At 50.7% G+C, this 13,020-nt stretch overlaps 1 protein-coding gene across 1 annotated transcript; it reads right to left on the bottom strand.

Moving 5' to 3' along the window:
- Positions 1–12,102: 12,102 nt before the first annotated feature.
- PtA15_1A171 (uncharacterized protein) lies at positions 12,103–12,809 on the bottom strand (the record flags this gene model as incomplete). The annotated part of the gene is made up of 2 exons (XM_053165170.1): positions 12,103–12,650; positions 12,767–12,809. The coding sequence occupies 2 exons, from the start codon at positions 12,807–12,809 to the stop codon at positions 12,103–12,105; spliced, it is 591 nt and encodes a 196-aa protein (XP_053016388.1).
- Positions 12,810–13,020: the final 211 nt, after the last annotated feature.

The raw sequence follows: 13,020 nt of genomic DNA, 5'->3' as shown, positions 1-13,020 counted from the left end.
CCAGATTTCCTTCCTTCCTCATCCTTTAAGATCACACCCCACCATCCTCAAAATAAAACAACCGCCGCCGAGGATCCAAACCCCCCGGCGAACATCTCAAAACCACCACCAACCCACAAAGCTATCCTCGATCCTTTTTCAGCGCTCATCTCGACGGACCACTCACTACGAGGGCAGCCTAAACAGCACCCAATCCCCTCACACGACTGCCGCCGCTTAGCACGGACAGGAGTCCCATAGCGGCGAACCAGTGAGCGGCAGATGGGTCTTTCAGAAATTGGGATAGTTTGTTGACCGCAAAAGACACGTCGGGACGGGTTGATTGAGCAACCCATAGCAGAGAGCCTATGATTTGATTGTAAGGGCCAGGAGAGGAAGGTTCATCGGGTTTTCGACGGCGAAGATCTTTGAATAGAGAATCAGTTGGAGTCGCTGTTGAGGGAAGACTTCCAGACAGGAATTTTTCCGTGATGCTTTCGATATAGTGGGTTTGTGACATGTAAACAAGACGATTTTCGATTTCCCTTGTGATTTTGATTGATAGGAAATGGTGTAGCTCATCGTCTGCGCCGATCTCGAAACGGCGTCCAAGGGAGGCAATTAGATCGGTGACAAAGGAGTTTTCACCAACAATAGCCAAATCGTCAACGTGTACAGTGATGGCGCCAATGAGAGTTTTTCCTTGAAGACGAAAGTAGAGCGTAGGATCGTATTTGGATTGGTGAAGACCAAGATCCAGGAGAGCCCCATGTAGCTCGTGGTTCCACTGACGCGGCGATTGCTTCAGACCATACAAAGAACGGGTTACCTCACAGACATAGTCTGGATGGACAGAGTCTTCGAAACCTGCTGGTTGTTCCATGTATATAGGAGCGTCGAGTTGTCCATTCAAGAAGGCGGTTTTGAAATCCACCTGACGACCGGTCCACTTCCGGACAGCGAGAAGACTACATATTAGCCGCAAAGTTTCCATACGTAGCGTTGGGGAGAATACTTCATCGTAATCTTGACCACGGATTTGGGAGTAGCCCATAGCAACCAGTCTTGCTTTTAGTTTTTGTATGGTTTTGTCGGGACGCCTTTTAACTTTGAAAACCCATTTGGATTTGATAATCTTCCGTTTCTCGGGCCGGGGGACAAGACGCCAGGTCTCCATTCCTAGAAGAGAGGAGAACTCCTCGGTAGCAGCTTTTAACCATCGGTCTTTGTTGGGAGAGCGTTGAAGTTGCCGCCATGTTTTAGGGGTATCAACAGATTCCGAGGTGAGAGCTGATTTGGACCATTGGCCAAAGCGTTCGGGTGCTTTGCGGGATCTGTTTGACCGTCGTAACGGAGGAGGAGTTGGCAATCTGGGGGGAGATGCTGGAAGAGGGATTTCTGCAGGGACAGGCGAGATTGGCCTGGTAGGCGGAGGGGGTGAAGGGGGAAGAGGAAGGCGGCAGGGAGAGTTTGTCCTGTGAGCCGGGGCCTGGGTTTGTTGCGGCGGCGGTAGCAAAGTGGCAGGGGGAAGAAGGGACGGCGGAGAAGATGGCCGAAGGAAAGGAGACGGGAGAGAAACCGGGGAAGGGGCCGACTTACTCTCAGATGAGGAGTTTTCAGGGGAGCTCGGGAGCGAAATCGTCGAAGGATGCCGGAGCTGGTTAAGAGGAGCATGTATGGATGCGGTTAGCCTTCTGTCAAAACGGTTTTGAAGAGGGACATGAAGTGGAGGAGATTCAAGGATGGATGGAAGGGGATTGATGACAGAAATAGGCTGGGGAGTGGAGGGAGCGACAGAAGGAGCAGAAGGAGTAGGAGTGTTGACAGAAGGCCACGGAACTTCGACTACAATGTCCGGGACTGGTCCAATGACGCGATGATTGTATGGGAATACTGTATCGTGAAAAAGGACGTCTCGTGTCTTGACAACCTGTTTGTTTTGCAGATCCCAAACGCGGTAGCCATTCCCGTCGGAGAGATAGGAGAGGAAGAGAGAGGCGCGGCCCTTGGGATCCAGTTTCTTCCGGTTTGCTTCCGGAACTTTATACCATACTAAGCAGCCAAACGGATGGAGATTGTGTAGCGGAGTATGGTCAGTGTTGAGGATCGAGTTGGGAGAGTGGAATCCGGAAGGAGTGGAAAGGGGAATAGAGTTGTAAGAATGGAGGATATGTCGGAGAGCGTCGACCCAGAACGATTTGGGGAGTTTGGATCCAAGGAGGAGACACCGAATGAGGTTACCAAAAGTCCTGTTGGCACGCTCAGCTACTCCGTTTAGTTCTGGAGAGTGTGGCGGTCCAGGCTCATGCTTAATTCCTGAATCAAGCAAGAAGTTTTCAAAAGCTTTTGAAAGATATTCGCCACCATTGTCCGAACGCAGAGAGAGAACCTTATAGCGACCATCCTTTTCAAAGGAAGCTTTGAAGATTTTGAAACAACGAAAGACTTCGCTTTTACATTTCATTGGAAAAATGAAAACAGCCTTAGAGTAATCGTCAATGAAAGTTACAAAGTATTTGTATCCCTCTCGGGAATGGACTTCAAAGGAGCCTACGTCAGAGTGGATGAGACCACCGGGAAGGGAAGAGCGATAGGAGGAACGAGAATGAAATGGAGACCGGTGCATTTTTGCCTGAATGCATACAGGACATTGTTGAACTGAAATTTCATTCATGTGCGTGGGCTTGATGTTGTTTAAGCTGAGAAGCTTCTTGAGAGCTTTGAGGCCTAAATGAGATAGCCGAAGATGGTAACCCATGAGAGAGTCGTCAGCCATATGAGGAGAGTCCAGAGAGGTAGCCTGAGACGTCACCTCAGCGGTCGGAAGGTAGAAGAGATTTCCTTTGCGATAGCCACGGCCCACGAGAGAACCGGACGCGTTGAAGTCCTTGGCGTCGTATATGTCGCATGAGTCCGAGGTGAAAACGACACGAAGAGAGGAGTCACACATCCCAGCAACGGACAGAAGAGGCTCGGCCAAGCTCGGGACGACCAAAGTTTTGACCGACTTCGAGATAGTGAGTGGAAGGGACGAGGTGCCCTTGTGGGTGGCGCGAACCACCGAGTGGTCGGCGAGGCGGACAGGAGTGGTTGCAGCTTTGATGTTGGCAGCTTGATCAATGTCCGGAGTCATGCTCATGGAGCATCCAGAGTCGATATTGGCATCGACCGAGACTTTGGATACGTGGATGGTGTTGGTGTGGGCAGAAGCGTTGCTAGCGTATTCGGAACCAGAATAGTCTGATTCGTTTGCGGAGTCACTGCCAAGCTCGACAACTGTGGTTAGGCCAGCTTTGGCTTTGGGTTGAGATGGTTGACGACCACGGTTTGAAGACTGACGACCAGGGCCACCGCGGCGATTGGAAGCTTTGTCGGAATCCGAGCGGCGATTGGAGTCATTATCCTGTTGCCTGGAACGTTGATGATCGTTCAGAATTCGAGCCGCATTTTCGCACGCTGATAGCTCATGTCCCTTGATCCGGCAGAAGGAACAGTAGAGTGAGTTGTCTCTGGGAGGACGGTTTCTGCTGTTGGAGGAGGAGACATTGGCCTTAGAAGCTGAGATTGCGGAGTCCTCCTCTGTGCGAGATTTACGGCGGAGAGACTCGGCTTTGAGGGCCGAGACGATTCGAGAAGAGGTGATGTCGTCTTCGTTCATCATCGAGGAGACACAGTGCAACCAGTCCACGGGGAGCGAACCGAGGAGTGCTGCTGCATGAATGTCGTCGATGGTGAGGGGCTTTTTGGCGGTGATGAGAGAATTGAGTCTTTCCGCGCATAGAGCCATTTCTTTTATGTGAGCGTCCACGTCGTCGTTTGTGAGACGAAGGAGAACGAGCTTTCGTAGCCAGTAGATTCGACCTCCTGCCGTGGAATCGATATGGGCTTCTTGAAGAGCATCCCACATTCCTTTCGCATTGCTGGGGAAGGCTCGGATGAAGCGGAAGTTGTCCTGATGCACCGTTCGGACAAGGAATGAACACACATCAGAGTTGTCTTTCGCCCATCTTGCTGGTCGGTCCTTGGGTTTGACCTCCTCGAGGAGATAGCCGAGATTGATTGAGGCAAGATGAACGGAGACGGCGAATGTCCAGTTCAAGTAGTTTGAATCCGGGGCGGGAGCCTGAAGTTGGGGGATACCGGTGACTTTTAGTGAGGAGGGTTCCGAGATGTCGGGAGCAGCGATGTCTGCCATGATGAGAGGTGTTTTACTGATAGCAAGTGAAACAGCTTTGAGATTGATCCTAGGTTTGGTTGTGAACACACCACGCTTCCGAGAGTCTTTTTCGCTTTTATAAAGAGGTTGCGCTGATTTAAGTGCAGCTGGGACTCATAACCTGTAGAGACTGTAAAATGAAGATGTGTCTGGTGAGAGTCGAACTCACGACCTCAGCTATGCTGAGACACATACTAGAGTGCTGCCTTTACCAACTAGGCTACAGACGCTTGTGGCTGCCAGCTGGGTGGTTGGTTGGTAGTGCTCATGGGTCGATCCAACAGCCCTCTATACTGTGGTGATACATCATGGTAGCAGACTAACAGACAACTCAACACCCCCCCTTGCTACATGATGGGAAGTGGGGATTGACCCCAAGAGAGAGTGGGAATGAGACCCAGGAAAGATGATCAGCGTAGGGATTGAACCCGTGATCTAGATGTAGGCTTATAGGGGTTTGCGTGGTCTTACAAGTAAGCATTCACAAATTCATCAAGTCTCTATTGTAAGCGAGTAACGCTCAGGTAGCTCTGGGCTCATAACCTGTTGCGATAGACTGAGCAGCAGAAGCGAATGTTGAGCGTGTGTTGGAAGGATGAATTGCAACATGGAGAGAAAATGAAGAGAATGAGAAACAAGAGAAATACTAACCTGAGCAGCAGAAGCGAATGTTGAGCGTGTGTTGGAAGGATGAAGAAAGGTCCAACCAACACTGCTGCTCAGGTTATATAGAGACATGAGAAAGGGAGAACAAGATGTCACATGGTGTGACATAAGCGTGAAATGAAAGATTGAAGCACACAACAGATGAGCCACCTCAACAAATTCCTCAACATCAACACCCAAGACTTTCTCAAGTCATAGAACACTGTCAGACTCTTTTGATTTAGGACCAAAACCTCATCCACCTGATATGAGAGATGACTACATATGGGAAATTCCAACCCCAATCCAGCCGTGGGTGAAACAAATTTTTAATGTTAAAGGAGATGGGCACTGTGGATTCAGGTCTGTAGCATTCCTTTTGGGAAGAGGAGAAGAAGACTATATGAACATACGGCATGAGCTATCAGAAGAGTTGAAGAACAGGAGAGTCTTCTACCAAAAAGCCAACCCTTTCTACACTGTTGAAGAACATTTAAAGATTTTGAATGCGCCGTCACCTGAACCATGTGGAGTGGAATATTGGATGACAATGTGTAATGGGCTGTCTATCGGGGTTGGGAGGCGGTCCGGTGATCCTAGCTAGTTTGTAGATTGCTAGATGGGGAAAGAGAAAGGATCTTCCCCCGGCTCCTCCTTATGGTGAGGAGCATGAAATGTATGTGTAACTACCAGACATGTCCCTGGATGAGTCTGGCGCGCGGGCGCAGCTCATAACATCATCCCGCCCTTAACGCCCAAGCCCCCGGCTCTGCGTCCTCTCCCCCGGGCAGCATTAAAAAACCCCGTAGGGAAAAAGCTTAACCCTCACTTGAATCTCCTCTTCCTGGCGTGTCTTCTCGCTGCTCCCGGGAATTTCGCGTCGAATTTCTTCACAAGGTCTTGACAGTTGTCCAAATTCCCGGCGGGTTCCCATGAATCGTCCTCGGGTCCAAATCCTTTCCACGCGATGAGATATTCCGTCCGTTTCCTCCTTTTCCTACAGTCCAAAATTTCCGCCACCTCCCACTCCTCTTCTCCTTTGACCGTTACTGGCTCGGGCCTCGTTGATTTACGCCCGTCAATTTTATCTAGTTGATGTTTCCTGAGAATAGAGACATGAAATACAGGGTGTACTCCTTTCATAGATAGAGGCAGCGTCAGTTTATACACGGAGGGTGAGATTTTAGCGCATATCGGAAAGGGTCCTAGCCATTTGTGACCTAGCTTGGGGCTTGGCCTCGTCGTTGAGATGTTCCTGCTACTGAGCCACACCTCATCGCCAACCTTCCAATCAGGCGTCGGCCGTATATGCTTGTCGAATTGCCGTTTCATTGCATTTTGAGATTCTTCTAGGGCCGCCGCTAGTTCTTCGCGTATTGAAGTCAGTAATTTGAGTCTCTCTTCCACCGCTGGTAGACATTGTTGTGACGAGGGTATTCCCCCAATCGTCAGATCAAAGCCGTAGTTTGCCATAAAGGGCGATATCCCCGTCGACGTGTGTGTGCCGTTGTTGTGCGTGAATTCCGCCATAGCCAGTAGGGATTCCCAATCATCCTGCCGATACCCAACGAAGTGGCGTAGGTACTGTTCGACTACTTTATTTGTGATCTCAGATTGGCCATCCGTCCGGGGATGATACGCCGTCGATGGACAAAGTCTAATACCCATTCGGTTGCTTATCTCTCTTGTGATCCAAGATAAAGACACTTCCTCTGTCCGATATGATCGTTTTTGGTGTACCATGTAGCTTCCAGACATGCCAAAGCATCAGGTCGGCCAGTTCTTCTGACGATGATTCTTTGTGGCAACCGATGAAATGCGCCATTTTGGAGAACCTGTCTACCACTGTGAGGATACTGTTCTTTCCATTTGATTCCGGTAGGTCCGTGATGAGGTCGTACGCAATATCCGTCCATGGCCCGGCAGGCACTGGCAATGTTTCAAGCGCGCCGAATGGCTTCTGGGTCGCGGATTTAACTCGTTGGCATGATTCACAGCCGTCGACATAGCGGTTGACAAACTTCTTCATGGATGGCCAATTGAAGCAACGCCGGACTAGGGCCAAAGTTTTGGCTCTTCCCGGGTGTCCCGCCATTCGGCAGTCGTGGCGGCTTCTCAATATAGCCGTCTTGATCTCTTCGTCGGCCGGGACCTCCACTCGTCCGTTTCGGTACAGTACTCCATCCTTCTGACTCCATTCACTGTCTGATGCATTTTGCCGTTCACAATCAGTCATTAAGTTGGTCAGTCGCTCGTCATTAGCTGAGGCCTCTCGGATGGAACTTATCAGCTCGTCGTCGGAAGGAATGAGATTGGTGTCCTTCTCCTCCTGTGATCCCGTTAACTCCTCGACCCCCATGACATCCACTTCGAACCAGTAGTCGGCGTCCATTAGCTCGATTGACTCGTCCACAAAGAACTCGTCGATTTCCGCTACATCCGCAAACGATTCGGGTGTTAAGTTTTCCGGCCGGAGAATTTGTCCGAATGTCAGCTTTTCCTCTCCTCGTGGGGCTAAGTCGGGACGTCTAGATAGTGCGTCCGGCTTCGTAGACTGGCGGCCGGGGCGGAAAACGATTTCAAAATCAAAGTTACCGAGGGTTTCGGCCCATCTCACCTGTCGACGTGTAAGCGCTTTCGTCGTCATGAAACTCTCGAGGTTTCTGTGGTCAGTGTACACAATCGCCTTTAGTCTGTTTGGGTTCCCTTCGAGGTAGTGGCGCCACTCCTTGAACGCTGCCACAATTGCTAATAATTCCTTATTGAATATCTCATAGTTCCTCTCGGCCTGGATGAGGGACCGCGAAAGGTACGCCACTGCGTGTAGTTCCCCGTCTCTGCTGCATTCCTGCGAAAGTACGGCCCCTAACGCGAAATCAGAACAGTCGCATTCCAATAAAAAAGGTTTGTAGGGGTCGGCTATCTTCAGGATTGGCGCCGTGGTGAATGCTGTCTTCAGCTTGTCGAAGGCCGTCTGACAGTGTTCATCCCACTGGAATTTGACGTCCGCGCGTGTGAGGTCGTGCAACGGCCTGGTGGTCCTAGAGAAGTTCCCTATGAATCTCCGATAGAAATTTGCGAATCCTACAAATCTTTGTAGTTCTGTGACCGAGTTTGGGGCTGGCCAGTCGGTCACGGCTTTCACCTTTGCCGGGTCCATTCGCACTCTGTTGCAGGATATCAAGAGCCCTAGGTACTCTACTTCCACCCGTGAAAATTCACACTTTTCCGGCTTCAACCAGAGTTGATGTTTGCTGAGCGTTTCGAGTACGGATAGTACAGCCTCTTCATGGTCGGACCCCCGCTGGGTATAAATCATGATATTGTCAAGGTAAGCCGCCACGTCCTTCCCGATTCGTCCCAATAGTATATCTTGCATAAAGAATTGGAAAAAACCCGGGGCCCCAGTAGGCCCGAATGGCATTGTCAGCGGCGCGAACTGTCCTGCTCGACAAATGAACGCTAATTTTTCCTCGTCTCCCTCAGCTACACGGAGGTTACCATAAGCGTTCCGCAAATCCAGTTTGGTGAACCGGTCGGCGTCAAGTAAGCTGTCTACCAAATCCATCGTCAGTGGCAGGGGGTATTTATTCTTCACGGTAACGGCATTCAGCTTGCGGTAGTCGAAGCATGGTCATAAGTTGCCGTCTTTCTTCCCTGTGAACAAGACAGGTGCCGCCCAAGGTGACGTCGTCCGTCTTATAGTTCCGTATTCTAGGCCTTCTCGTATCAATTTATCCAACGCGTCATTTTCCGCCGGCAATAGTGGAATGATGTGGCTGGCTTGCGGGAGAGTTCCGGGTAGGAGGTCGACGCGGAAGTCGTACTTCCTTCTAGGGGGGAGCTTCTGGGCCTCTGACTTCCTAAACATGCTCAGGTACCGGTGATAGACCTCCGGTACTAGTTCTTCAGGCATTCGCTGCGGTTCTGTCGCTTTGGCGTCCGCGGCTAGCTTTGCTGATGTTGACCAGGACGACTTCGCCGCGCAAACGTGGCCTGTAAGTGTCTCCGGTTCCTGTAGCGGTCTTTCCAGAAAATGTACCCGCTGGCCAGTTGTTCCTACGGCATCTGAGGGGTTGGGGAACTGGGAGATAGAATTGTACTCACATCGCGGGGGTGTTAGTCGGCATAAAGCGCGCACCCCCTCGTCAGTTGTCCTCGCTGGCCTCAACCCGGGCTCCTCCCCGTCTGTTGAGGTTCTTTTTGGACATGACGACACCGCAATAGTGGCGGCGATCTCCCTGTTATTGGCTTCTGGGGTTGATGTGGCTTGCCTATTCCCGGTTCCGGTTTTCGTCGTATATAAATCCAACGGGACCTGTGGGTTGTGTTCTAACGGAGGTACCCGCTTGCCAGATGTTCCTATACATTCTGCTCAGTAGGGATAGGGAGAGGGGGAACTAGACTCACATCGCGGGGGTGTTAATCGGCATGAAGCGCGCACCCCCTTGTCAGTTATCCTCGCGTGCCTCAGGCCGGGCTCCTCCCCGTCTGCTGAGGTTTTTGTCGGATCTGACGACACTGTCTCTGCAGTGGCAATTTTCGGGGTGTCGGTCTTGAATCGGCGTGTTCTCCAATCAATGAGGTGTCCGTGGGCCTTGACCCATGGCATGCCAAGGATTCCGTCATAGGTGTCCTTCAGTCGTGTGACGATGAACGTCGTCGGTTGTTTGTCGGTGTCGAGAAATAATTGCACTTCTGCCGATGAGGTGTTTCTGGATCCGTCGAATCCGGAGATTGTCCTTACGGTGGGCAATCGGTTAAGGCTCAAGTTCTTACGGGACGCGTAAGCCTCGCTAATGACATCATGGGTCGCCCCAGAGTCTATTAGGAATGTGGCTAGGGGGGCGGTGGTTGTGGCACATGGGTGGTACTTGGAAGAGATGGGGGCGCTGAGAAACAGCCGGTTATCGATTTCATTAAGTCTAACGATAGTACAAGCCCCGATACTCGCTACTACAATCCCACTGCTCGGGTGAGGCACAACCCTCACACCCGAGCATCGCCATTTTTTGATTCGTCCGCCCTTCCTGCTCCTCCACTCGTCCCTTCGTTCATGGTTAAGCGCCGTACTTGATCCTCTAGCTCGGCGATCCTCGCGTCTACATTGGCCTTATTCTTCCCTTTCTTTGGACAACCTCGAGCAATATGACCCTTTTCGCCACAGTGGAAGCACAGCCCGGCTCGCATCATGGTGGCCTTGTCCGAGTTCGATAGCGCTCCTTTCATCGCCGAGATGTCCATGGCGTTAGGGTCAGTCGAGGTAGGGTTGGGGTTGCCCGCGTAGTGATCGGCGCCGTTGATTTCGTTATCGATCTTCAGGGCGAGGTTGCTGAGGTCGGTGAGGGCTGTGAAGTGGGCCCGCGCGATCACAAGCGCCAACCTAATGTCTTTCTTGAGTCCCTGTTGGTACTGACTCATGAGTGTTGACATCTCCCATCCTGTGTTGGAGGCGTGTTGGTTGAACTGGAATGTATAATGCGCTACCGATTTCGTCTGCTTTAGCTGTCGAAGTGCTTTCTCCGCTCTTGATTTCCTTTCGGTGTCGTAATACATCATCTGGAATGCTGTGGCAAATTCGAGGTACGAGACCGGTTGCCCAGCGAAGAGCTTCGTTGTGAAGGGTTGGGCCCACTCGCTAGCTTGGCCGGTCAGATAAGAGATGGAGAAAATTACTCTGCTGCGGTCGTCGGGAAACATCCGAGGGTTGGAGAGCACGTATAAGCCGATCTGGGTCACGTAGACCTCCGCCTTCGGTCCCTTTGTGCCGTCGTACTTGTCTGGTAGGCCGACTTTGGGTCCTTTCGCGGGACCTTCGTCCTGAGCTTGTGGCGCGTTCTGCGGTTGTCCTGGGAGGATAGGCACCACCGCCGGGGCGACCATGCCTGCTCTAGCCGCTGCGAGTTCGGCCTCGGCCCGTTGTCGGAGGTTTCGTTCTTCTTGGATGGAGGCCGCGAGCTCTTCAATTCGGGCTCTAAGCTTTGTAGCATCTTTGTCCATTATGGAGGTTCGTTTGTGTCTGGGTTCGGTTCTGGTTTGGTGGTCTTTCTGTTTGGTTCTTTGGTCTTTCTGTTCGGTTCTTTGGTCTTTCTGTTTGGTTCTTTCGTTGATCGTCGGTTAGATTTTTCTTTTTTCTGCCTCGTTCCCCGTGTATGGATCTAGCAATATGTAATGGGCTGTCTATCGGGGTTGGGAGGCGGTCCGGTGATCCTAGCTAGTTTGTAGATTGCTAGATGGGGAAAGAGAAAGGATCTTCCCCCGGCTCCTCCTTATGGTGAGGAGCATGACATGTATGTGTAACTACCAGACATGTCCCTGGATGAGTCTGGCGCGCGGGCGCAGCTCATAACACGATGCCAGGAATGGGAAAAATTATTTCAAATACATATCAGACCCCAGTTTGTTTCTATTCGCCATATGAAAGTACATCATTTTTCCCGGACTTTGTTCTACCAAATGACAATCAGCCAATTACATTTGCTTTGATTCCATCAAAGGCACATTTTGTTGCTATCACATTTGTAGATAAGGATCATTTACTAGTCCCAACACCAGCTGGATATGTGGGAGAGACAATTTCAGAAGCACAATTAGCCTGGCGGCAAAAATATCAACACTGCATGGCTAAGCACACCCTAGTGTGCAAAGATGGGGGAGCTTTTGAAAAGACCATCAACACTGTGAAGAAGGAATATGATAGAGTGGTGGCAAAACGTGAATTTTTACATGGTAGAGTGGTAGAACAACGTGAATATTTGAAAAAATTGCAGAAAAAGAAATGAATGCAATGCCTGATACAGTAAGAAATCAAGACTGCGTAGTTGATTTCTTAGTTAGTCTTATTGTTTGATCTATAATTATCAAATAGGAGCAGAGTAGCCTAATAAGATAACCAAACAGTTGACAGGTGTTTTTATGAAAAATTATATGATTGTTTTGAGAAAATATGATGTGAATCTTATAATAACAATGTTTGGAGTCCATCTGCCACATCAGTTCAGAGTGCCTCCTCCCCAGCTTAGAGTGCCTTTGCCACAGCTTAGAGTGCCTCTGCCACAGCTTAAATTTGACCTCAATTGGACACTCACTAGCAGTTTCAGTTCAATATATATAAATATATATATTACTGAGTATTGAAAGAGAGACACAAGTAATCTAAGAGCCAGTGTAGAGTGAAAAAACAAGTGTGTATTCATTGGTTTATCATTCCATGGAGTAGTAGATACAAAGGAGAAAAGTGGAAAATAAAAGCTTCCAAACAACTATTTTGAGCGGCGGGGTCTTGGTGTCGGTGGAGGAGGATAGTTTGGTGTTTGGGCCCGCTTTCTGAGGGCACTGTTTGAATCCCAGGAACTTGGGGGACCATCCAACAACACAACATCAGGGAAAACAGGTTGTCTCGCCTGTCCTTCTGCGGGCGCGGAGGATTCCCATGAGCTCGGCGGACCATCCAATAACACGATTGAGGGAGCGATCGAGGCAGTCAGGTGAGCTGAGTTCGAATCCCATGAGCTCGGCGGACCATCCAATAACACGATCGAGGGAGCGATCAAGGGAGTCTGGTGAGCTGAGTTCGCAATACCTTGAGCGGGTGGTGGGGGGGATCTGTCGTCCTCAGTCGTCTTGCTGGTGGAATCGCCGGGTCGGGAGGCGAGTTCATTCACTGAGCTTCCCTCAAAGATCAAACCCGTCTTGACAAGATCTTTGGTTGACGGCGCTTGGATGGGAGGTTTGACGGCCTTCTCGGTATAAGTGGCCTGGATGGGAGCATCTGGTGAGTTGTTGGTTGGGGTGTCAATGGCTGACTCATCTGAGTCGTAATTTTCCAAATGTCTCGCGGAGCTTGAGTGGCTTGACGGGCAAGCCTCATCATTGTCAGAGGGTTTCTCTTCATCGGGCGTTGAGCTTGGCGCATTGGAAACTCACTGAGGAAACTGAGGCCGTCGGACTGGGCCGGTTCGTTGGCCATTTTCGGATGGCAGATGCTGAGATGGAGGGAGACCTGGGGACTTTAATGCCCGACAGGTCTGTGAGCCTCCATGGGCAGCCATTTCCACGCCCACGATGGGTGTGAATGCACCAACAGGCGACGGGGAGATCCCTTCGTTGGCTCTTGTCGTTTCCACCGGCGATGCCCCCGTTGCTGTGGTTTCCTCGTTGTTCAGAACAACAGGAAATCC

This window comes from Puccinia triticina, chromosome 1A, assembly GCF_026914185.1.
Source record: "Puccinia triticina chromosome 1A, complete sequence".
In the NCBI taxonomy this organism is placed as follows: domain Eukaryota; kingdom Fungi; phylum Basidiomycota; class Pucciniomycetes; order Pucciniales; family Pucciniaceae; genus Puccinia; species Puccinia triticina.
The sequence above is the reverse complement of the archived record's forward strand: the minus strand, read 5'-3'. Positions and strand labels throughout refer to the sequence as shown.